Consider the following 27,507-nt stretch of genomic DNA (forward strand, 5'->3'; position numbering starts at 1 on the left):
GAATAATGCTTGTTACATATCATTTTGAATCTTCTCTTAATCTAAAACTTAGTGACAAGATTTTTTTTACATTCAAATTTACTTCTGTGATAAATTAACATTTTTTCGACTTATTAGGAATTATAGTAGCAATTAAAAAATTCTCAAGCATCTGAAATTAATTTTTTTTTCTTTTCCGCTCATTCGATATTCAATTCAAGGAATTTAGATAAGACATGATATTCATTCCCTCTTTTATGCACTTTAAAATTTACAAATATAAATAATTTCGTCCAAAATGAGTGGTTTCAAAAAGCTAAATTGGAGAATTTCTGATACGCACATACTAAATTATATTCATAAAATAAAAGAAGAGAGCAACATGCACGATTATTTTTGTATTTGAATAAATATTTTCTTGGATGCAAAACCTGAGAAATAAATTTTTTGATTTAAAGATTAAGGACCATTACCCGTTATGCACTTGCTCTATTCTCTACGCTGATTTTTTTAGATTAAGGGCCGTGGCTTGATATACACTAAAAATGATACAAAAACAAATATTCTGGACATTCACCAAAGCGTCCGCGTGAGTGTCGGTTCACACCGAGCCTTTATTTTCATTTTTCGATCTCTTACGAGAAACCATGTATTGACATTACCTTTGCAGTTAAAGTTCATCTCTTCATTTTCCTCTTCCTCATTTCCAACCAAAGTTTTAAAATTTAAAGTTTTGTCCGTAATGGCTGTGATAGTACCAAGTGGTTCAGCAACGAAACCAAATTGCAAGCTGAAAAGTAATTTAAAAACAAATCTTTATAAAAGTTACCTGAAAGAACAGCTGAAATATAAAATAATGATTACTTAATTCATAGCTATTAATTTCAATGCTTTTGCCGAAGTTGCCAATGTTATCAAAATTCATGCTTTCATATTTATTTTTTGGCTTGAAAAATTTGATTTTAAATAATACTAACCAGGTTTCCCATCGCTTTTAAAAAGATCAATAGCGCTCTTCTATTTAAACTATTCGGGCCGTATTTTCCAGATGGCGACGATTTCCCATATCAGAGGGTTAAGTTTTCAAATTAGTCGAAAACAGTGTGTGTTTATTAATGGAAAGTACTGTTTCTAATGTTTTATTTCGTAACATAAAATATCGCCTGCACTAATTAATAGGCATATTTAAGGATATAATCTCAGATTGTTAACATTGACACATAGTATAGGTGAAAATCCAATCATTACATCAAAAGTAATAAAAGTGTTTACTTTTTTTTCTTGCTTTATTAAAGATTTTTTCTGTTAAGATACTACTTAGCGTTTGGAGATATGTCATACAGATATATTACATCTGAAAAAAGGAACACAAAGCTGTAGTTACAAACATTTTAAAATTTCGATCTATGTCACTTTAATTAACCACGAAAAATAAATAATTCACTATTCGATCGAATGTGACGTGATTTCAACTGGAGTATATTGTGTTGAGTCAACAATGAGTATATTTTTCAAATGAGATTAAAGAAGCATACATATTAAAGGCTGAAAACTAATATTGTGGCTATTTTTGGTAGCATTTGTATTTCTTCTTTTTAGAACATTAACTTGCAACTCATGAAGTCTTATATTTCTTTTTTGACAAGAATTTAAAAAATATAGATCAAGGGTGGCCATCACGGAACACCTTGCATATTTAGCTCCCGTATGAAACAGGAGTCATGGTTTTATAAGATCACACTCTAAGATATAGACTCATAAACTTACGATAATCTCTAAAATTTAATTTAAAGAAAAAAAAGACTTATTATTGACGCTTTCAATTATTGTTTCTTTACTCAAAATTCTTCCCTCCTAAAAGGAAACAATAATTGAAAGTAAACTTACTTTCAATTATTGTTTCCTACTTTACTACTTTTAATTATTGTCTTCCTACAGTTTTCGCAGAAAACGTTACGACGGTAACTGTCATAAATTTTAAATAGTTTATGAAAATCATTTCATAAGTTAACATATGCTGTTTTAATTAATTTGAAATGCAATCTTTAGCAATAGTATTTTCCTTTAATATTTTATATGAATGCTCGAAAATTTGCATTAAAATATTTTTCAGATGTTGATTATTTCTAAAAAAAATTCGAACAATTTAAAAGAAAAATTTTAAAGAATTTTCAAAATTTCAAGAAAATTAAAAAGAGAAAAAACGTGCAAGAATTTATACCACTTTGAACTATGAGCTCTCTCTGAAATTAGATTTGAAGATGCTATTTATTAATTTAGATTTTTATCTTTTCAGTAGACAGCAAAAAAAAAGAAAGAAAAAAAGAAAGAAAGAAATAAAAAAAAAGAATAATTAAATAAATAATAAAAAAAATTTGCTTCTTTATTTCTGCCAACTTTCAAACATCTGGAAAAGATTTAAATACTGGTTATAATATAAGTAACGGAGGAATTTTCTTAAAAACTGAAGTACTACTACAATTTTTTTAAAAACTTAACTGTCAAGCTAATATGTCTTAGATTTATATGATTAAATTATCGATTTAGCATCGGGGTTAAAACAAATTGAAATTAAAGCATAAATGTTGCTAAATCAAAAATAAAATTTTCTCAACGAAACTTTTTAAGTAAATAATCTAGATAGGCACTCAGGATAATTGAATTTTTAATTTTAAATTAAATTTTAATTTCTAAGGAATTTTCAGTTTTTTTATGTTAAAACTGTTGCCCCTTATTTTTATAGTGATTATAAATTTTATTACTAAATCACAGTTTATACAAGGCGAAAAAAATCAGGTAAAATTACCGTACAGTATGGTAATGGCATTTATAAATAAAAAAAACCCCCATAATTCTGGTAATAAAAAGCAAACTATACAGTATTTAGACCATTAATTTGGTGATTTTTTTTCATTCGTATGGTATCAATTTACTGGAAATTCCGTTTTCCCAAATTATAGTTCTTATTTTCTAACATTTAGTAAAAAATAGAAATTGAAAAGTAAATTTCTCTGAATAAATAATTTTTATACCATCCTCTAAGGTATCACGATAAATTCCGAAATTTTGCAACATTTATTAAACTTTATCACGTATTAAAATATCAGATTTTACTGTCAATTTTACTGAAATCATAACCAAAGCGCTTCGATAAAAGTTACCGGTTCTCCTGGTGTTCTGATAAAGCCAGAAACACGGTAAATTTTTCGATTTTCAGAATTGATCAGAATTTTATTTCTCTCAGTTTATCATAATATTTTTTTAGCCATCTATCTGAAGGTTTTCGATAGACTTTTTCTAGTTTTTTAATAAACTTTAATATTCTGATCGTCTAAGAGCTTTTATATTAGGTTTGAAACTGTCTTGAAACTTTTATATTGAGGCTTTACTGTAATTGAGTTGCTTAATGCAACTTCAAATTTTCTAAAATATTTTTCAATTTATTTTTGACAGTGGACAATAATGCTTTTTGATTTGAGTAAGATAATTTAACACCAGTTCGCTAAGATATACTGTGGGATACAATACATAACTCTCTTGTCTTTTATACTTTATTTTAATTTTTTTTTACAGTCACTTTGTTCTTGCGCACAACCTGTCAATTTTAAAAAGGATTTTTTATTGCAGTTGATGAATGTTATTAATTCACTGGTAGGTAATATCAGGTCATATGCACATTTACTTCAATATATTCGGTTGTAGCAGTTTCTCTAGGGGTGTCCAAATGTTTTAAACACTCAATTAAGGCTCACAGAGTTTCGATGAATTTTAACTTTTGCTCTGATGCCATCATCAGATAAAAGTGTAAAGAAGAAAAGAAGAAATCAGCAAAATTATATGGAAGAGGAAAAATTCAAGGGTCTTTCACATTCGTATGGATAAGTAGTAGTAGAACTCCAATGTTTCGGCAAATTATTACTGTAAATATTTCCATCTTATCAATGTTTTACTTTTTTTTGGAGAAATATCTGTTATCTGAAAAGCTTCTTTTCTCAAGGATATGCAAGAGTTTTTCGAAGTTTCAACAGCAATTTAACAGTTTTCTGAAACCGGTTTCTTCAACCCAGAGCTGCCAACTCACAAGTTCTAACTCTATAGATCTAGTTTTATTTATAGTTAGACATATATTCGCCCGCTGTAAAAAATTCCGGATCAAATTATAGTATAAAGTACTGACACTTTGGGTGCATCACCTGTAAAATACCACATTCATTTTAACCGTAAAATATTATACCGTAGTTTTTACAGAAATATTTATTTAATTAGAGTGACTCAGAGATTTTACCGTAAATATTACAGCAGAAATTACACTATATCAGATTTTTTGTTCCGTGACATGTTCCGGAAAAGGGTTTTGGTAGCTAAATACTTTAATTATATAAATACAGATCAAAATTTAAATTTTCATGCAATAAGTTGTTTTTCTGTTTTTGTTTAACAAAAACATAGCCGTAGTAGTAAAATGTCGTTTTTTCACAGAAATCTTTTAAAAAATGAAGTAACTAAATAATCAGTCTTTATGTTTAAAAAAAATATGAGAACTTTTTACAGGATTCCAATCAAATTGTGTGATGAATGAGCATAGGTTTTACTTTTCTTGATTGCTCTCGCACCACGATTGTATTGATTTTGTTTTTATAGAAAGTTTTAGAGAATTCATCATTGTCTCGTGTCTCTGAACATGCAAAAGTTTCAAAATGCTATCAATTAGAAAATTTTTTCGCTATAGTTTCAATCTTAAAAATCACTATATATGTAAACATTTCTTAAAATTTGTAGTGGATTAATTTTCAGTTACAATCATAGTTATTTTATAAAACATTTTCAAATTCTATTATTGAGTTTGTTATCGATTAAAAACAAATGTTTATTTCGCGGTTGTCGAAGGCAACTTTGCTTTTCCTATTTCGAATCTGTTTTTTCCTCCGTCCCATCCGGTGAGTTTTGAAAATGGACACCTATTTTTGAGCACTCAAAACACGTCAAATGTTTCCATATTAATAATTTTTGAAACTAATAAAACTTTTACACTAACAAGTTTATCTTTTATTTTATCTTTTCTCTTCAGTTTCTTAGGATCATTTATGTCAAGTTTTTTTTAAATATTTTTCAAATGATCTTTTTTTTTCATTTATCATTTCATTTTTTATGTTTGTTGTTTTATGTAAGACATTCCATGCAAAATGAATTAGTTGACACTGATAGAAGTTAAAAGTTGATTTTTCAGTAGTTAAAATTTTTGCATAAATTTTGGTGAATTTTTTCTAAACAATTGTCTCCAATTCAATATTAAATAGAAATCAAACATTATTTTGAACACTTGGTTATGTTTCGTAGTCATCAGTTTAATGGCCTCACTTGAGTTACATGATATAAAGACAACAACTGAAGCAAAAAGTACATTTTTATTGTATCTAAATGTACGATCGCATATTATTTATTAATACTGGTTTCCAATTCAACATCAAGAAGAAAGCGAATATTCTTTCTGTTACTTTTTAACATTTATTAGTTGGAAAATGAATAAGTTATCTGATAAAATGACCTCGATTAATGCTTTTTATTAATAATGGTCTCCAATACAATATCAAGAAGAAAGCAAATATTCTTTTTGTTGCTTTTGAACGTTTCTTATTCGTTTATCAGTTTAATACGTCTCGCTTTCAAAATAAGTAAGTTATATCCCATAATAACACCGCTTAATATTATTTATTAATAATGGTGTCCAATATAACATCAAGGAGAAAGCGAATATTCATTTGGTTACTTTTTAACGCTTCCTATTCAATTTATTAGTCTCATCTGCAAAATGAGTAAGTTGTATGATATAATGACACCGACTGAAGTGAGAAGTAAACTTTTACTGAAAGTGAAAGCACCCCAAGCAGACATAATAATATTTTGCTTCGAGCTTAAAAATTTCGATAATAAGTCTCCATTCTTATAAGCCTTCTTTGAAGTAATCAGGTGAAACGCTACATTTTCAGCCTTTTGTCTTACTATGCGGTCTTGTTCTTCAACTCCAGCCGCATAGTAAATTGTCACAAAAAATAAAAGTGCATGAAGAAACGGCGAATAGAAATTTTCTATTTCCGAAATTCCTTCCTCGTGCAAATAATAACCGAGGAATGCAGCAAAGAACCTGAAGATAACTAAAAAATTTGCTCCAATTAAACAAAAAACGTGCAAAGAGAAGGTTTTCTCCATTTTGCCAACTAATTTATAAACAGCAGAATATTTATGAATAAATATTTCCACATTTGCTTTTCCGTTTAGAGTTTTACCGCAGTCTTTAACTGCTCTGTTTAATGCACCACACCACCCAATATAAACTATACTTAATAAAGATGGTATCACTGTATTTATTAATCTAGACAAAACATAATAAAAAATCGCAATGATTGCTTTAATCCGTTGATCTAATATAACATCAATGTAATGAGATACAAACCAAAACCAATTACTACTACTTTCTTCATCGCTAAGGAAAAGATTGATAATAAATATAAATATAATACCATATATAAGTAATAGCGCAATGGTCATACAATTTTTAATTAAATTATATATCTTTTCAATGGATTTATTAGATCTCTCTAAAGCTTTAAAGGTTTGTAAAAAACGGGTAATTTCTTTTTGTTTTAATTTTAATGTGATCCAATCGGCTAAAACAAACACTCTCAATAATAGATTGCCAAAAATTAATTTTTTGCATTCAAAATCTTTACAATAGTGCTGTATATAATAGATCAGCAAATGAATGATGTAAATCTGTGCGAAAGGAATTAAAAATACCGATATTCTATAGAGCAAATTTTGCCATTTTGTTCTTACACTTCTCTCGTTTGTCTTAATTCCTATTATGTAAAGAAATGTTGGAAAGCCGTCATGTTTCATAAGCAAGTTTGTAATGGATTTAAATAAGAAAAGAAGTTTCATTTTTAATCTCCTTAGTTTAAATGTTTTTGTTAATGCTGTGAACTAATGCGCAAGATTCTTATATAGCAATTTTTATTCTGCACTATGATGTAGGACAAGCAACTGTTTAATAACTATAAATTGGCATAAAAATTTCGTTTTTAGTTTTCCAGTTTAACCGCTTATGTCAACATGGGAAATTGATTCCCTTGATACTCCTATTTTGTTTCTGCACAGTCATGCAACATAAACAAGTTTGTCATAAATGTAAGCGCGCACAGAAATTTCATTTTCATTCTTCTTATTTCAAATATTTATGGTAATGCTAATAACTCATTCCCTTGATACTCCTATACTTCTATATATCTATATATTCATATTTCCGAAGCAGATTTGCAACGCATATAAATACGTTCAGAAATTTCATTTTTCTCTTCTCATACCGAATATTAATGTTTGGGATGAGAGCAGATGCTTGTGATACTGCTGAATTGCATGTTTTTTTTCTACACAGTCCTGTTATGTAAGCAAGTTTGCAATAAATGCAATTAAAAAAGCAAATGTTTTAATTCATCTTTGTTGAAGTACTTTATTTAATTCTGCGAACTGATTCTCTCGATACTTCTGCATTTCTATTCGTCTCTACATAGTGATGCTACAGAAGCAAGTTTGTAATGAATGATACTGTTGCTATTTCTTTTTTTTCTACACAGTCATGTGAAGAAAGTTAGTAAGTAAGTATTGAGTTAGTAATGAACGTTGAAACGTACGAAATTTTATTTCCCTTCTTCTTAGTTCAAATATCAATATTAGTATTAAGGTTTAATGCTCTAGATATTTTTTATCTAGTTTGTTCTCATTGGTTTAAGCTTTTTTTTATTCAAACAAATGTTAGTTAATAGTCCCGCTGCATCAAATAATTAGACCATTGCATTCAAATAATTTTGTTAATATTGAGGATTAAAAAGTCCATTTCCATTTCGATTTTACATCTTTAAGTCGACCTAACTTTTTGTTGTTGTAAAAGAAAAATGTTGAGAAACAGTTTCGTTGCATAATATAGTTTAAGTAAATTCTGAACTATTTCTGAAATATTAGCGTAAAGACTATCCTTATAGAAATTTTATTTTCACGCTTCTCAGGTTATTATAAATTACTGACGTACAATGAAAAACAGGTAAACTGTCATTTGCACAGAAAAGTCTGGAATTCATTCTATAAGATATAATTTTATTTTCCAATTTTCTCCCTCATTAGTTTAAATATGTCTGTAAATATTGATAACTAATATTCCATAAGAAAACATTGCTATTTTCTTTTTATATTTTTCATGTTAGTTTCCGCTTCTATTATGTAGATAAACAGTCTTGTTCAATGAAAAAAAAATTATAATACCCATAATTAGGAATATAAGTTTTTCCTTTTTAATTGAAACGTTTTCGTCAATGTTGAGCATAAAAATATAAAAATTACTTTTCAGAAAAATGATAGTAAATACTTTATGGAGCGTAAATCAATATTTACAAACTATTACCGTCAGTTTAATGTTAGAGAGACGCATTTTTTTTTAAAGGCAATTCGATGCAAATATATATATATATATATATATATATATATATATATATATATATATATATATATATATATATATATATATATATATATATATATATATATATATATATATATATATATATATATATATATATATATATATATATATATATATATATATATATATATATATATATATATATATATATATATATATATATATATATATATATATATATATATATATATATATATATATATATATATATATATATATATATATATATATATATATATATATATATATATATATATATATATATATATATATATATATATATATATATATATATATATATATATATATATATATATATATATATATATATATATATATATATATATATATATATATATATATATATATATATATATATATATATATATATATATGTACATATATATATACATACATATATATATATATAAATATATATGTACATATATATATATATGCACTATCTGGAAGAAAGTGACGGGACACGACACTGCAACGACATTTACCCATATTTATTAAAATTAAAAGGAGGTTGAGCCCCTTTTGGCTGCGATCACAGCTGCAACCATTCTGTGCATGCTTTCCACTAAATTAGCCATAGTGGCAAGCGGATTTTCCTTCGAAGTGTTTAACAGGAAGTTCCATAGTTCATGTTTGCTTTTGGGGAGTGGGGTGCAGGCCCTCAACCGACGGTCCATTTCGTCCCAGAGATGTTCAATTGGGTTAAGATCAGGGCTCTGCACTGGCCACTCCATGCGTTTAACGTTGTTGTTCACATACCAATCAAGAGTCCTCCATGCAACATGGGATCTTGCGTCGTCGTCTTGATACAAGCAATCATCCATGCCGTACGTTGCCCACAAGGTAGGAAGGATATGATTGTCGAGAATATCACAGTATCCATCGGCATTCATCATACCATCAACCTTTACCAGTGGGTCAGCCCCATACCAGGAGAAACAGGCCCATACCATCAATCCTCCTCCACCAAACTTTACAGTTGTCCCGTCACTTTCTTCCAGATAGTGTATATATATACACATACCTACATATATATATATATATATATATATATATATATATATATATATATATATATATATATATATATATATATATATATATATATATATATATATATATATATATATATATATATATATATATATATATGCAAAGAGAGATTAAAAACACGTACTTTTCAACGATGCCATCTATTGATACTTGAGTCAAGTGTACAAAGCTTCCATCCTAGTCAGAAATGTTTAAATATTAATGTAAACAATACATTGCAAATATTAAGAAAGAATGAAAAGAATTCTTTAAAAATTTATATATATATATATACCTTAAATATCTGCCCAAATGCATGCATGAAACTCGTTTCTTTCATAATTGAATAGCCACCTATAATGAAATTTTATTTATTTTTATTTATTTTTAATAACATTATTCATATAATAGGGATTAAATCCCGTTCTCATGCACTAAACGAAATGAAATCTCACATATCAAGCAAATGTTTTCGCTTGAGATGAAACCGTTTCCTGACAAATATTCAGAGCGAGCATTTCGTCACATTACGGAAATCAATTTACTTTTTTTTTAATGTTACGGATTTCGTCAAAAACATTACGCTTAATGCAAGTTCACTTCTCACTATTAATAGGAAATACAAATAAAAAGAGGTAAAAGAGAATGATCGAATCTGTAAAGCATGTTTAAAAAGTATGACCACTTGTTTTGACACAAATTCGTTATATAGAATAAACGGTTTCTTAAACTTATAATTAAGAATTCTCAGAATAAACTGAGGTAACACAAGAGTGAGGAAGCAGTTTCGTCAAATTTTTGTGAGTTCGTGTTTACTGAAAATCCCGCTAGTCTAAGATAGAATGACTGTCAAAAGTAACTAAATACTGCTCAAGAGTATCTGAATCGTCAAAAATTATAATTTAGTTTTAATACTTAGAGTGTGTTGGTTTAAGAAAAAGAGATCCCGTTTATAAAATAACGTTTTTCAAATACATTCGAAATATTTCACAAAATTCATATATTCTTATTAGGGATTATGAATGATAGAGCTGATAAAGCATGCTTTAATTTTTTGGTGTAATTTAGTTAGTTTTTATTGAACCATGTACGTTTTTATATGATTTGTTACTGTGTTTTATGCGTGTTTTATAACTTAAATATTTAAAAAAAACAATAAGAATCTCACCCATGTATCGAATTTTTTCACCAAATAAGTAAATATTTTTTTCGTTTTCTTCTCCTTCTACATTGATTGTGCCCGTAATTATTCCACATTGGGCGTATAAGTTCAGTGCATTACAAAGTCTAAAAAGTAATAAAAAGAAAATTATTTTCAGAACATGTAGGAAATCAGAAATAAGAGTAATGTTAAATACTTTTCGAGTGGAGGTAAGAAGTTGTTCCATTTTGTATTAGCCAAACTATTTGCTAATGCCCCGGCTTCAGCATCAGACAAGAAATCAAATACCACAGACGACGTCCTCCATCTGAAATTAAAGATATAAAAATATTCCACTGATGAAACAAACATAAGAACTACAAACGTTTTTACATTCCATTGGATATACTTACAGCAGAGCGAATTTCACGTACACCATTTTCACTGTAGAATCTTCTTCATTTTTCTCCCTTTAAAACAAAATCAATACTTAAATATGGCTTCTGTTGTAATTAAATAGTTTAACAGAAGACTACAGTGTAAAATTTGTGAAAAAATATGAGATTTGCTTGTGAGAGATCTTATTTTAGTCTTTTTTAACTAAACAACATAATTTATTATTCATTTTTGGCGAATTCTTTAAATTTCGCAAATTCTAGTGGATTGAAACTGTTAAATGTCTACTTCGTTTTTGAAATGGAAGAAGGTTCAGAGTGCATTTAACAGCAAATAAGTTTACGAATAACCTTGAAAAATCCTCTTTTTTGAGTGCATGAATCGCAAATGATGGTTAATTCCATCAAAAAGTGCTCTACGAAGGCTAGTTTGTCCCAATACTTGACCGAAGAGTTCCCTTGTCTTCTGGATTGGTTTCAAAATTACGAAGATAACTTTGATGGTCATTAACTCAGAATTGGGTCAGCTGTTCAACACCGGTTATAAAATAAAATAAACACCTTTTTGAAACAACTGCCACTGCAAGTTTGGCATCTTAGGGAAAGTCCTCGTGCTTCAATTAATTTTAAAGGTAACAAGTGAGGTCAAACTACTTGACTTGACTCTCTACTGGACATTTAAAAACCCTCAGAGTTTCCCGCGGTGTTAAGGAAACATTTACAATCGGCACCAAACGTAATAAAGCAAAAGCAACTTCGTTAAATATAATTAACTGCATTAACTTAGTGAGCGAGGGAACCTTTAAAGAGATCCATGTTTTATAGGGATATATATTTTGGAGGTATTTAAGGTTAAGGAATTCATGAATATGATCTAATTCAGTTCAGAAGGATAAAAATCATCATCATCAATGAAATTTTGGTAGTAACTGGAAAATATGCGGATAAGAAAAGAAGGCTAAATCAAATCTTACTTGAATTCTCTAAAATTATGTTTAGAACCTCTTTATTAAATCAGCTTTACAAATCATTTTAACGCAAGCGAGAAACATTAAATGAAATTTAAATAACATAAAAAAAGTATACTTTATCCAGCCATTATAGAAAATCCTCCAGATTCTCATGGGTGTCAGATAATGCATTTGAAATCCATCACAACTGAAAACTTTTCTGTCATAACACTGTTGTGTACCTTCAGTGCTATGGAATTCATAGGTTTTTCCATTTTTGAGTTTGAGATGTATCCATGCATCTGCTTTGTGATTAAGACCCCTTCCAATTCTTGCTACCAGATGCTCAGATTTTGAGTTAACGCCATAAAAGAACACTTCATCAGCTGCCTAAAATGCAATTTTAAGCCAAGTTAAACAACAGGTAATATTCCTATTTATTCCTAAGTAGGTATAATGACAAATCAAATCACACCTTTGCGATTCTTTTTTGTAATTTCTTTAACTTCTCTGTTTTTTTTAAAGGTTTTATCAAAAGTGTGGTTGTTCATTAGCTCTTCGTAACTGATGTTAAAATTATTTGGCAATATATTAATAACATTAAGCACATTAATTATTTTTATATCTATATTCGCATTCGACCTCATCAATCAATTTTACATCGTAAAGAATATTTTTTTCCAATGCCTACCCGATTGACACTCGTCATTTAAGTATCAGTAGGGCAGATTTGTTGACCACTCTTTTTAGGAGCATCATATTAGGTGGGCCAACGTTGCTCCCACAGTAAGGACAGGTAATACAGAGGATGAAAGAACATCCATGCCTGTCCAGGATCCATCCGTCCAGGATTCGAACCCTGGACCTTTCTGATGGCTCCCGGGCCAGTACACAATCCGCTCGGCAAAAGCATAAAAATAGATATCTCAAATTAGAACATGCATACTGAATCACAACGATTGATAAACTTTTGACTACCGTTTGCTTAAAAATAACCTTATGTGTGAAATTTTCCGTTCTCTTCAAAATTTTTAAAAATGTGACGCGTCACTGAGGTTAGGTGGCTTCTCTATGTCCGAAATTAAAATTATTTGACGAAAACAATAGTCACATTATTCATTTTAGATATTTTATTTGCTTTTATAAATCGTCTTACACATTTTAGTAAGTAAAAAAAATATGTCTGAAATCAGAACATGGATACTAAATCTTCACTATTAATGAGCTTTTATTAGTTAATACTATATTTTATTAAGGGGGTAAAATGCTCTCGATGTTAAATGTACTTTTATGAAAAAAGTATAGGTTTGCATTTAAACTAATTAAATTCATTCTGGTGGCTGGGATGGCCAGGTTGGTAGGAAGCTGGACTCACTTTTGTCAGAACGGGAGTTCGAATCCAGCCGGTCAAAGACAAAAAAGTAGTAAACGGTGACTGGGGCACATTAAATCTGCTGGGTCACAAAGTCCTTCATGTTCCCATTTTTTTAAAAAAAAGGAATAAATACCTCTGGGGGTACTGAATTGGAGATCGATCATTCTCTGGTTCAGGTCAAAATTATGATCTGTGGATAAATGAATGGATGTATGAATGGGGTCCGGGTTATAAACGGGTGTGACGTATGGATGTGGCAGAAGTCAAATCCTTGGCCATAGATGGTGCCACTGGAAAACAAAAACAATCGCAACCACTCTGCCATAATGGCTGACGACAACAACAACTACAAATTCATTCTAGTCAAAAAGTAACAACATTATTTCAAACAAAATGAATATATTCATATTATTAAAATGGGTGCAAAAAAGGAAGAAGCAGTGAAGGAAAATATAAAAATCTCTTTATATTAATTTATTATTAACAAGAATGGCAGTCATAACTGATTTAATAATTAATGCAAGAACTTACTGTGCTCAACTGAGATTCTTCTAAAGGTGATTCTAAGATTACCTCTTGGGGATGTGAAATAAAATTTATCTTTACGGGATCATGTTCAGCTCTTAGGTCATATAGATCGAATCTTCCTTTTACTACCCATCTGGTAATACGAATGCAAAGGTAGGATACAATGAACTTGATCCAATATACGACATCTAAACAAAACATATATTGAAAAATACTCGCAAATATATACAGGTGTTGCGCAATGACTACCCTTAACGTACATAATTAGAATCCTTGTTAAAAATTAAGTAAAAAAAATTTTAATACTATTTAGTCAATTTAATATTAAAGAGAAGAAACGAAAACAAAAAGAGCTTCCTCATCTGAAAAATCACTACAGTGGAAGGCAAGGCTGTAAACATCTAAATCTGTCTGGGTACTGGGAAAAAACACGGAAAGAATAAAAGATTTAAAAATCAATTATTAGAAATAACTTCAAACTTCATCAAACGATCAAATTGATTGTCCATCTTGCCTTCCTTAGTAATTATTCGTTATATTTGAATATATATTCGTTATATAACTATAATATATTCGTTATATAACTATATATTGAAAGTTCTAGATGTTTAGTCCTAGATTAGAAAGTTAGATGCGAAGAAGATTTTTTCCTATTCTTATTATTAATTTGTTACATTTAAATGTACTTATTTCATTACTGTTTTTTTATAAGGATTCTAGAGACTGTTTGAGTGGTCATGGTGGCATTTTAAAATGCATTAAAAAAATGTGAATAAGTAGAAATGAAGGGTTAACACTGAAATTGGGTTGAAATCTTCCGTTGCCATTTCGTCCCCCTTAAAAAATTAGATTGAACAATTACTAATTGAATGGCTGGGCAAAATAGTGATAACCCTATTTTTTTCTTCGAAAATTAGAGTTTTGAAATATTGTTTCCAGATGGTTCTTTTCAAGTTTCTGGAAATTCTACTAGAAAGCAGCTCAGCTCTCAAAAACATCATTGTATTAATAAAATGAAATATGATTACTAATATTTTTTTTTTAACTCATGTTAATTTTTTTCTCCAATTATTTAATAATTGGTAAAGTAGGATATGATAACTTTCAATTATATATTAAAATCAAATTGGACAAGTTGTTTTATTTATTTATTAAAAATTCTATTCGAGATGTGCAATTTTTTAATAAAATTTAATTAATAAATTTTTTTGAAAACAACACAAACGAAATATTTGATATTTCTTTTTATTACTGTTTTCAGAGCGACAAAAAGTGAAGAAAAAAAATTAAACACATAATGGATAAAAATTTAATAAAAATAAAAATTTTTTTATTAATTATTTAAGACAGAAAGAATTCAACCAATTTATTCGTAGACTGAGTCGGTTGATAATGCTCAACATTCCTGAAATGAACAAAATAATTCCAAAAGCGATTTCAAAATAAGTGAAAACTAAAACGATTTCTTTCTATACTTTTTAAAATATTTTATTTCTTTCTACTAGTTATTGCAATGGTTTTATCTACACTTACCTTTTAGGTAAAAATGACAGTCAAAATTATAAATAAAATTGCCACTCATGAAGACAATAATTAAATTATTCAATAATTAAAAAAACTCAATCAATTAACTTTAAACCGACTTCCAAACTTAACGTCTCTTTTATTTACTGTATAAGGAATAACTAAATCCATGACAACTTCATTCCTTATTTTTAAAATATTTCTATAATGGTAAAAAAATAATAACATGAAATTTTTATTAGATAAAAAAATTCGTTTCAAGCATGCATGCTCAACACTCCTGCAATTAATAAAATAATTCCAAAAACGATTTAAAAATAAGCAAAAACTAAAACGATTTCTTTTAGCTATACTTTCAAAACTATTTTATTTTTTTCCACTAGTTATTGCAATGGTTTTATCTACACTTAACTTTTAGGTAAAAATGATAATCAAAATTATAAATAAAATTGTTATTCATGAAGACAGTAATTAAATTATTCAATAATTAAGAAAACTCAATCAATTAACTGTAAACCGATTTCCAAACTTAACGTCTCTTTTATTTACTGTATAAGGAATAACTAAATATATGAAAATTTCATTCTTTATTTTTAAAATACTTCTATAACGGTAAAAAAATAATAACATGAAATTTCTATTAGATAAAAAAAATCGTTTCAAGCATGCATGCTCAACACTCCTGCAATTAATAAAATAATTCCAAAAAGGATCGAAAAATAAGTAAAACCTAAAACGATTTCTTTTATTCATACTTTCAAAACTATTTTATCTATTTCTACTAGTTATTACAATGGTTTTATCTACACTTATCTTTTAGGTAAAAATGACATTCAAAATTATAAATAAAATTGCTATCCATGAAGATAATAATTAAATTATTCAATAATTAAGAAAACTCAATCAATTAACTGTAAACCGATTTCCAAACTTAACGTCTCTTTTATTTACTGTATAAGGAATAATTAAATCTACGTAAACTTTATTCTTTATTTTTATAATATTTAGAATGGTAAAAAAAATAATAGCATGAAATTTCTAATGGATTAAAAAAAATTGTTACAGTCAGAAAGAAATCGAAAAAGTCCCTTTCTGACATTTTTGATTTTAAGAATTTGGAATTTAATTCGTCATATTTCATATCAATTGATTGAGTCGTAAATGTCTGAAACATTTACGAAATTTCAGCAAATCAATGAGCACTTACCTGATGGCTTTAATGAGAATAAAGAAAGGGTTATGGTTAGGGGAATAGCAACGACTGCCCCCATTAAGTTTTGAGTTCAGTACAAGTTTGTTAATGAATAAAACTTTCAATCACATTAAATACGAATGAAATCCATTTTTTTCCCTATCTGATAAAATCCCCAACACTTAGATAAGATAAAAAAAACATTTAGAACGTAAGAAAAACAAAACAAAATAATAAATTAGTTTTTAGATATGACGTAAGTAAGAAGAAACGGTACATTAGAACCTCAATTGTCTATTGAACGAACTCAATTCCCGAAGATGTTTTTTCTTAGTATGTGATCAGTGTTTTATTTATTTATGTTTTGGTTTCAATGATTTGTTGTCAGAATTCAGCTTAGCAAGAGGCTTTTTAATTAAAATACTGTACTTTTTGAACTGTATGTACTGTATTTTTCTACTGGAAAATTATGAATTCATGGAGCTGGTAGGTAGAGGTTTGTGAATGCATAGAGCAACATTTCGGTTAGACGCTCCTGAAAAGAGTAATGTAACAGCTGGCAGGAACAAAAAAAATTATTTGTTAAAAAGAAAAAACATCGAAAAAATAAGTGTCCAAATCTTTATTTTAAACACATTTTTACGTGAATGTATGAGGAAATTTATTACTAGTTAAAAGCCTTATTTATGCCAAAATATTCCTATTTTTTTCTTTCTTGTAAAGACTTTTTAAATTTTAATAACCAAAAACTGCCATATAAAAATCATAGTTCTTATAATCATCATAACTCATTATCAATCATGGTTCAAATCATAGTTCATTATCAATCATTCTGAATAAAAGCCATAGTTTTACCTTCATTTTGCTTAAGCTGTACGAAAATCTGCTAAAAAAATTTAATTTCATAAAAAATAATAGTTCAATTGATTTAAAGTTTAAATGTCAATAGTGGTCAAATGGTTGACATTCTGCTAAGATGATTGCTCCTTTCATCCTCCTCTGTGCACGCCACTGCACTTAATTGAAGTTAGAAAAAAAGCTAATTTTAATTTTATTAAAGTTACCTGAAACATTTTTTTCGTTGTTTTATCTGTTTTTTTACTTCATAACTAGTGTAGTTTAGTTTGAACTTCACGGTTTGTACTTATGCTGAAAGGATATTGCAAGGAAAATGTATCAACATAGCGCGAATGGTCTTGCAATCCGGTACCCATACTTATTAGGTACAATCGAATTAGCTTTAGAATCCAAATACTTAGATTATTCGATGCAGGCTTGGTTTTAATTACTTCGTATAACGAGATTATTCAGTGATTCAAAAACTGCTGTAAATATTATAAGATTATAGTATATAGTACTGAAAGTAAGTTCGTTTTTATTTAATTAGGTCGAAGTTCCGGAACAAGTGAGCCGTAAGCGATTTTAATACGTTTGCTTCCGATGCTTTCTTTGATGCCCGGTTGCTTTCGGTGTTCTTATATTCTTGAGGGAATCGGAACTTACTTTAAGTATTATTTCTCCTATTTTAAAAATTGAAGTTCTTAGTAGAAAACCCAAGCTGAAATTGAAAATCAACTTGCGCTTCTATCTCAATATGTGGTATATCATCTGTATATGGGCGTTTTCAATAACAGTTTTATAACAGTAACAAAAAGAAAATCAACATACATTTCCATCTCAAAATGGGGTTATCTCATCTGTATATGGATAGTTACAATAACAGTGTTATTACAGCAACAAAATGAAAATCAACATACATTATCTCAAAATGGGGTTATCTCATCTGTATATGGATATTTTCAATAACAATGTCATAACAGCGACAAAATGAAAACCAACATACATTTCTATCTCAAAATTGGGTTATCTCATCTGTATATGGATATTTTTAATAACAATGTCATAACAGCGACAAAATGAAAACCAACATACATTTCTATCTCAAAATGGGGTTATCTCATCTGTATATGGACATTTTCAGTAACAGTGTTATTATAACAACAATTTGAAAATTAACATACATTTTTATCTCAAAATGTGGTTATCTCATCTGTATATGGATATTTTCAATAACAGTGTTATAACAGCAACAAAATGAAAATCAACATACATTTCTATCTCAAAATGGGGTTATCTCATCTGTATATGGATATTTCCAATAACAGTCTTATAACAGCAACAAAATGAAAATCAGCATACATTTCTATCTCAAAATGTGGTTATCTTTTCTGTATATGGACATTTGCAATAGCAATGTTATAACAGTAAAAAAAAATAATGTTAGAGAACGTTGTCCCTAACATTTTTTTTATTTAAGTTTTAATTCAAAATGAAATATGCTTTTGAACTTGGTTTCTTAGTTAAAGATTTCTTGCAAAAAGAGCTTGGTTTGAATCAGGGCGGGCGGAGGGGGCGGGCAAGATTGGCTGTCGCCCAGGTTACGAAGCGCCGAACGAGACTCTAAATTATTAATTTCCTTTTTTAGAATATCATTTGTTTCAAAAATATATTTATATATATTTGTTTTTTGATTCTATATTCTTAGATTAGCTTTTTCTATAATTAAAAGTTCTCTATGTTCATTTTATTTAAGCTTCTCGCCAATATTCCCAAAGAGGTAATGCAGGAAAAAAAGAGAAAAAAAAGAGGTCACTTTTAGTTTAGTCTTAGATTCATTCTTTTCAATTTTGTATATTGTGTCATGCTAGTTTAATGACAATAGGTAGGAATTTTTTCCTTCTAATGAAGCATCACTCTGGTATTTAGGTAAGCAATCAGAACATATTTTTGTCTAATTAACTTTTTAATCAAAAATAAAAAATCGCTCATGAATAATTTTTTAACGCTATGTCTTGATCCGTCATTCATTATTTTACAATATTTAGTCTTTTTTATGCGCATTGCATATTTGAACCGCACTGTATATTTGAGGTCTCTTAATATGATATGAATTTTTTAATACAAACCTTAATATTTTATTTAGAAAAAACTTTAAGCTTTCAATCCAAATTTCAGCAAAGTTTTTGAGGGAATCCCCGATTTTTTTGGAGGGGGGATTAATTATGAAACAATACGGAAAAGTTAATTTCCAAGATAAAATTTAATTAAAAATTTTAAATTTTGTCAAAATTTTGCGCTGACAGAGAGAAAAACCTATTCATTTTTAAAGTATTTTACATATTTTTTTTTATGCAAATTTAAAATAGTTAAAAGAAGATATTCTGGGAAACTAAATAGGTAAAACCTTTTTTTCACTAAAAATATTTGCTTATAGCGAGATTAATAATTTCTTAATTCCTCAGATCTATCTAAATTTTATTATTGTTGTAATTTACGTTGCAGGTAGGCTTTTATTTATTTCTATGTTAGTTTTAGAAACCTATATTAGTCTGAGTAGAGGACATCTCACTTTCCCAAAAAATTACTTGATAGCAATAATCATTTTATATTTTATTATCACTACGATGACCGTCCGTTCTTTTGTAATTGTATTTTATACGAGACCGTTTTTAGTTTATTTTAAATGATTAATTTAAAGATAGTGTGTACTATATAAACATATTATTACAAGTGGATTAGTGAAAGATGCATTAACAAGGAGTAACAATAAATAGCAGTAAATTTATTTATTGACGAGTCTTTGAAAGGCATTTTAGTGAATGGTCAAATCAGCGAATAAATTTATAAATGCATAAAAATGTTTATAAAACAATTATTTGAGTTACGGTAGTCGACGACTACAATTTAATTTTTTAAAATAATTTTAAAGAATATGGCGTACATTGATTGGAAAATACCTTTATAATATTATTTAAATACGCAAAATTATAAGAAAATAAGATCATATATTTCCAATCGATCTCATCATGTTCATTCGTAAGAACAACTTAAGAAACATTTTTCCAAACTTGTGGATTAAGTTCAAGTATTTCGTTGACAATCCAGTTATCTGTAGCAAGTTGTAAATGCTCTTTTAACAAATTAAAAGGTACAAAAACCTATATCTACAATGACACAAAAAAGACTAAATTTTTTGGCAATGATTTCTATCGAAAATGAAACCTAAAAAACAACAGCAAAAACTGATTGAGCCCTTAAAACACGACAAAATAAATTTTAATATTTATGCTTTTATATTTAGTTATTATAAAAAAATATTCGCATTAAAAATATTACTTTTATAATAGATGTTTATTCTAGAATTACTTGAGTTGATATTTTCTTAATGAACACAATAAATGCTAATAATGAACATATAAATAATGAACACAATAAATGCTAATAAATTCATATGTTAAATAATATTTCACGTGTTAAAATATATCTCTGCAAAATTAAGGAATATCTAAATAATTTTATATTATTTTTGAAAAAGCTTTAATTATGTCATTAATCAATCAATTAATGAAATTGAAAATCTATTTGGATAATCAGTTTCTAGTTTTAGTTTTTATATTATGAAGGCAATAAATTCATATGTTAAATAATACTTCATGTGTTAAAATATATTTCTGCAAAACTAAGAAATATCTAAATAATTTTATTTTATTTTTGAAAAAGTTTTAATTATATTCTTTTTAAAAACTTCAATTTTCGCTAAATTTCTCGTTGACATTCGTAATAAATGCTTATAAGTTTTTACATTCCTTACATTACATTTTCCCCCTTCCCTTTTTTTTGGTAGGCATATTTAACACAATTTATAGTTGTCTCCTCCAGCTTCTACTATTTTAATGGTTTTTTAAAATAATTACTTTAATAATTCATAAATATCGTCACGATAACGAAATTGTGTTGTTCCATACACTGAAATAAGTCTAAAACAGTACAAAAATAATAAATAAAATATAAGAGTATTTAAAAAATATAAAGAACTTAAATTTGAAAAAATAGCGAGTTTTTTTTAAAATAAAAAATTTAAAGACGATATAAAAATAATTTTCTTACTTAGCCGCACCGTAGTGTAACGAAAAAATAATTTTGAACTGTGCAAGTTAGAGTTTGGAAAAACTAAACAATCAAAATAATTTCATAATTTAGTAAGCTAATATTAAAGGAATAAAATAATCATAAAACTGCTTACCTATTAAATGATACATTCCCATTCCCGATTCATATAGAACACAAAAATAAATAGTATTAGTTTTTAAAAATTGAAACATAGAATTTAAAGATTGACAAAAAAACTAAATCATATTTATCGGATAATGCGTCACCATTTCATAAAGAGGAAACGAGTAATTCCAAATTTTCTGCCGCGTTTAGAACACGCAATTATTATTATGGGACTCCAATGTCAAACGATTACGTAACTTATTCTTTACATTGTAACATATCAAATGAAAAAAAAAAGTAATATTTGGTTTCTCTTTTTCAAAGAAAAGGTTCCTTCTTTTTCTCGTTTGAGGGCATTTTTGACAGCTTGAAGAGAGAATAAATAATAATCGGTTTCTTTTTCATTCAAGAAAATATTTTTACAGCGAGAAATTTTTGTAAGTTTTAATTTTCTTTAGTTGTTAGTTTAATTTTTTTAGTAAAAATTATTTACTTTTAAAAGGTCTCAAATTTTTCATTCCGCAAAATTTTGATTCTCAAAATTTTGATTCTCGATAGTTTTAGCTTTGTTTAAATGCTTTAGGAAAGTTAAATACTCCATCCCAATCCTTGGTAAAAAAAATTGCTTAATTCAGTTCACTTTTATCAGAAATTCTTAATCCGATTTTTAAAAATTTTAAACCATCTTGAATGTGACATTTAGTTCGAACTAATCCCCGGAAAGGTGGAAATGGTTTTATTTTACTTTAGACATCCTAAATAAGAACAATATGAATTTGCTAAGGTTTGTTTAAGTGAGTTAAATTTTTAAAAGTAAAAAAACTACGGAATTGTGGACACTTTTCAAGCTTTTTTTTCTCATAACGTCTAAATGATGAGTCATTTAGACGTTATGAGTGCGTTATATGAACGTTTTTTCAAACTCTTGTCAAGAAAGAAATCCTAAACTTACACTTCATGGGTTGCAAGCTAATATTCTTAAAGGAAGAAATACAAATGGTACCAAAAACAGCCATAATATTACTTTGCTGCCCTTAATATGAATGTTTTTTGGATTTTATTTTTGACAAGAATTTAAAAAATGTAGATCAAGGGTGATCATCTTGCTTATTTTATACTCCCCGTATGAAACAGGAGTCATGGTCTTAAAAATCTCAGTGTAAGCTATAGAATCATAATCTTGCTATAAAAAAAGACTTATTATTGTCGCTTTCAATTATTGTTTTCCTACTAAAGAAGTTTTTCGCAGAAACCTTCACTTGGTAACTGTTGTAAATTCAAACATATTTCAAGAAAAAATTAAAAGGAAAAAAAAACTTGCAAGAATTTTATACCACTTTGGACTATGAGCAAATTTTTACCACAGAGCTTGATTTTACAAAATCATTACCAAAGCGCTTCTGTGAAAATTACAGATCTTCCTGGTGCTCTGATATAGCCAGAAAGGCTGTAAATTGTGCGATATATCCTAGTAGCTTTTAATCAGAATTTTTTTTTCTCATTGCACTATAAAGATTTCTTAGCTAGATAAAATTTGCACTCCCGGTGCTGTAGGTTTTCGATAGACTTTTAGTAGGTTCTCGATAAAATTTGATATTCTGATCGACTAAGAGTTTTTATTTTAGATTTAAAGCTTTCTAAGATTGAGGTTTTACTGTAATTGAGTGGCTTAAAGCAACTACAAATTTTCTAAAATATTTTTCAATCCATTTTTGACAGTGGACAATAATACTTTTTGATTTGAGTAAAGTATAACACCAGTTCACTAATATATATTGTGGGATACAATACATAAATCTCTGTTATACTTTATTTTAATTTTTTTACAGTTACTTTGTCCTCGCGCAAAACCTGTCAATTTTGAATAGGATTTCTTATTGCAGTTGATGAATGTTATTAATGCACTGTAAGTTAACATCAGGTCATGCACATTTTCTGCAATACATTTGGTTGTAGCAGTTTCTCTATGGGCATCTAAATGATTTTAAGCACTGAATTAAGGCTCACAGAGTTGCGATGAAATTTAAATTTTGTTCTGATGCCATCATCTGATAAAACTGTATTGAAGAAAAGAAAAAATCATACAAAATTATAAAAAAGAGGAAAAATTCACTGGTCTTTCTCCTTCGAAAGAATAAGTACATAGTATAGATGAGTAGTAGTAGAGCTCCAATGCTTTTGCGAATTATTACTCTAAATATTTCCATCTATTCAATGTTTTATTTCTTTTTCCATGAAGTATCTGTAATTTGACGAGCTGCGTTCACCAAGATAGGCTAGAGAATTTTGAAGTTTCTGCAACAGTTTTCTGATACTGATTTCCTTAACCCAGAGCTGCCTACTCACAAGTTCCAACTATCTACGCTTTATTTATTTATTATTACACATACAATCGCTCGTTTCAAAAAATTCCGACTCAAACAATAGTACAATATAAAGTACCGGCACTTTAGGTGCATAATATGCAAAATCCATTTTTACCGTAAAATATTATTGTTTATCGTAGTTTTTAGAGTAATATTTATTATGCGATGCAATGATTTTACGGTGAATATTACTGTAAAAGTTACGTTATATCAGAATTTCTGTTCCATAACATGTTCCGGTAAACGGTACCCTGAGTGCAGTACTTTTTTACCTTAAAATATTCCGGAATTTTATACAATGCAAGCCTGTGCGACTACTGAAAAGTACTGCATATAATCTCTCGTCAAGTTCAAAAATGAAGAACACAAGTTAGAGAAGTACATCGCAAAGATACGTCCTAATTTACCGTAGGATTCAAACCCGATACTTCCCAAATACACAGTGTTTGGCAGAACTGTAAGAATGCTTAATGGCGAGGAGGATTCTGAAATTAGGTCTTCTATCTTATAACATATTTTCATATTTTTATAGAATTAATTCAAATATTCGAAGCAAAATTTTTAGTACCATTTTAAAAATGAGGGAAAATTTGAGGCCAAATGCCTATTAAATTAGCAGATCCGGCTGACAACAATTGCTAAATACTTTAGCTAGATAATTTCAGATCATAATTGAAATAGTTACTCAATTATTTTTTTATTCTTTTTTTTTGATTTAATCAAAATATAACCTTAGAAAAATGTCATTTTTTCTCAGAAATTTTTTCAAAAAATAAAATAATTAAATAACACGTCTTTATGTTTGAAAAAAATCTAGAACTATTTGCAAGGTATGGCATCGAATTGTGTGATGTATGAACATAAATTCTGTTTTTCTTAATCGCTCTCGCTCCACGATTTTATTGCTCTTATCGAAAGTCTTAGAATATTCATCACTTTTTAATGTCTCTTAAACACGTAAAATTTCCCAAATGCTATCAATTAGAACTTTTTTTCATGATTGTTCCAAATTTAAAAAGCACTATGAATGCAAAAAAAATTTTTTTTCAAAAACTATGGCGGATAATTTTTAGTTACGATCATAGTTATTTTTGTAAAACATTTTCAAATTCTCTTATTGAGTTTGTTATCAATTAAAAACAAATGTTTATTTCGCGGTTTCGAAGGCAACTTTGCGTTCCCTTTTTCAAATCTGTTTTTTCTTCCTTCTCATCCGGAGAGTCTTGAAAATGGACGCCTATTTTTGATTATATTTTAATGTTTCGTATTCATTTATAAGTTTATTAATTTTACTTACAAAATAAGTAGGTTATAGGAAAAAAATAACACCGATTGGTACTTTTTATTGACAATGGTCTCGAATACAACGTCAGGAAGAAAGCAAATACTTTTTGGGTTACTTTTTAATGTTTCTTATTCGTTTATCAGTTTAATAGTTTCACTTGCAAAATTAGTAAGTTATATGATATAATGACACCGATTGAAGAGAAAAGTAAACTTTTACTGAAAGTGAAAGCACCCCATGCAGTCAGAATAATATTTTGCTTCGAGCTTAAAAATTTCGATAATAAGTCTCCATTCTTATAAGTCTTCTTTGAAGTAATCAGGAGGAATGCCAAATTTTCAGCCGTCTGTCTTACTATACGGTCTTGTTCTTTAACTTCTGCGGCGTAGTAAATTGTAACAAAAAATAAAAGTGCATGAAGAAACGGTAAAGAGAAAATTTCAATCTTATAAACCCTATCATCATTATTACTGTAACTAAGACCAAGGAATTCAGCAAAGACCTGGAATAAAACTAAAAAATGTGTTCCAATTAAACAAAAAACGTGTAAAGAGAAGGCCTTCTCTATTTTACCAACTAATTTATAAACAGCAGAATATTTATGAATAAATATTTCTTCATTTGCTTTTCCGTTGAGAGTTTTACCGCAGTCTTTAACTGCTTTGATTAATGCACCACACCACCCTATATAGACTATACTTAATAAAGATGGTATCACTGAGCTTATTAATTTTGACGAAACAAAATAAAAAATTGAGATGATTGCCTTTATCCGTTGATCTAATATAACATCAATATGATAAGATACAAACCCAAACCAATGACTACTACATTCTTCATCGCTAAGGAAAAGATTGATAATAAATATAAATATAATACCATATATAAGTAATAGCGCAATGGTCATACAATTTTTAATTAAATTATATATCTTTTCAATGAATTTATCAGATCTCTCTAAAGCTTTAAAGGCTTGTAAAAAACGGGTAATTTCTTTTCGTTTTAATTTTAATGTGATCCAATCGGCTAAAACAAACACTCTCCATAAGAGAGGCCCCAAATATAATTTTTTGCATTCAAAATCTTTACAATAGTGCTGTATATCATAGATCATCAAATGAATGCTGTAAATCAGTGTGAAAGGAATTAAAAAGACCGATATTCTATAAAGCAAATTTTGCCATTTTGTTCTTACACTTTTCTCGTTGGTCTTAATTCCTATTATGTAAAGAAATGTTGGAAAACCATCATGTTTCATAAGCAAGTTTATAATGGATTTAAATAAGAAAAGAAGTTTCATTTTTAATCTCCTTAGTTTAAATGTTTTTGTTAATGCTGTGAACTAACAAAATTCTTATATAGCAATTTTTTTTTCTGCACTATGATGTAGGACAAGCAATTCTTTAATAAATATAATTGGCATAAAAATTTCGTTTTAAGTTTTCCAGTTTAACCGCTTATGTCAACATGGGAAATTGATTCCCTTTATACTCCTATTTTATTTCTACACAGTCATGCAACATAAACAAGTTTGTTATAAATGTAAACGAGTGCAGAAATTTCATTTTCATTTTTCTTATTTCAACTAATTATGGTAATGCTGATAACTCACTCTCTTAATGCTCCTATATTTCTATTCGCCTCTATATATTCATATTACAGAAGCAAGTTCGCAATGCATATAAATACGTACAGAAATTTCTTTTCTTCTTATTCCAAATATTATTGCTTATGATGTTGATGAAAACAGATGCTTGTAATACTGCTAAATTGCATTCTTTTCCCTACAAAGTCATGTTATGTAAACAAGTTTGCAATTAAGCAAGGAAATGTTTTAATTCAACTTTGTTGAAATATTTTATTTAATTCTGAGAACAGATTCTCTTGATACTTTTGCATTGCTATTCGTGTCTACAGAGTCACGTTACAGAAGCAAGTTTGTAAGGAATGATTCTATTGCTATTTCTATATTTCTATTTTTTCTGCACAGTCATGTGAAGAAAGTTAGTAAGTTAGTATCGAGTTAAAACGTACGAATTTTATTTCCTTTCTTCTTAGTTCAAATATCAGTATTAATATTGAGGTTTCATGCTCTAGACATATTTTATCTAGTTTGTTCTCATTGGCTTAAGCT

General features: G+C 28.1%; 1 protein-coding gene across 7 annotated transcripts in view; it reads right to left on the reverse strand.

Moving 5' to 3' along the window:
* LOC107444606 (uncharacterized) overlaps window positions 1–21,924 on the reverse strand; it is a 71,137-nt gene extending 49,213 nt beyond the window's left edge. For 4 of the 7 annotated variants that reach the window (XM_087168947.1, XM_087168949.1, XM_087168945.1 and 1 more), the window contains exons 1-9: window positions 16,683–16,842; window positions 13,955–14,139; window positions 12,185–12,438; window positions 11,117–11,173; window positions 10,921–11,031; window positions 10,731–10,849; window positions 9,858–9,916; window positions 9,708–9,760; window positions 642–769 (exon numbers count right to left, since the gene is read on the reverse strand). In XM_087168947.1, the coding sequence (XP_087025073.1) occupies window positions 642–769; window positions 9,708–9,760; window positions 9,858–9,916; window positions 10,731–10,849; window positions 10,921–11,031; window positions 11,117–11,173; window positions 12,185–12,438; window positions 13,955–14,139; window positions 16,683–16,746 (1,030 nt within the window). In that variant the 5' untranslated portion in view covers window positions 16,747–16,842. Of the gene's footprint in view, window positions 1–641; window positions 770–9,707; window positions 9,761–9,857; window positions 9,917–10,730; window positions 10,850–10,920; window positions 11,032–11,116; window positions 11,174–12,184; window positions 12,439–13,954; window positions 14,140–16,682; window positions 16,843–21,750 lie in introns of those variants that run through there. The other 3 variants (XM_087168944.1, XM_087168948.1, XM_087168943.1) reach the window with 1 other exon arrangement.
* Window positions 21,925–27,507: the final 5,583 nt, after the last annotated feature.

The sequence above is a fragment of the Parasteatoda tepidariorum genome, chromosome 8 (assembly GCF_982258835.1).
Source record: "Parasteatoda tepidariorum strain Cologne lab strain chromosome 8, Ptep-v5.0, whole genome shotgun sequence".
NCBI classification, from domain to species: domain Eukaryota; kingdom Metazoa; phylum Arthropoda; class Arachnida; order Araneae; family Theridiidae; genus Parasteatoda; species Parasteatoda tepidariorum.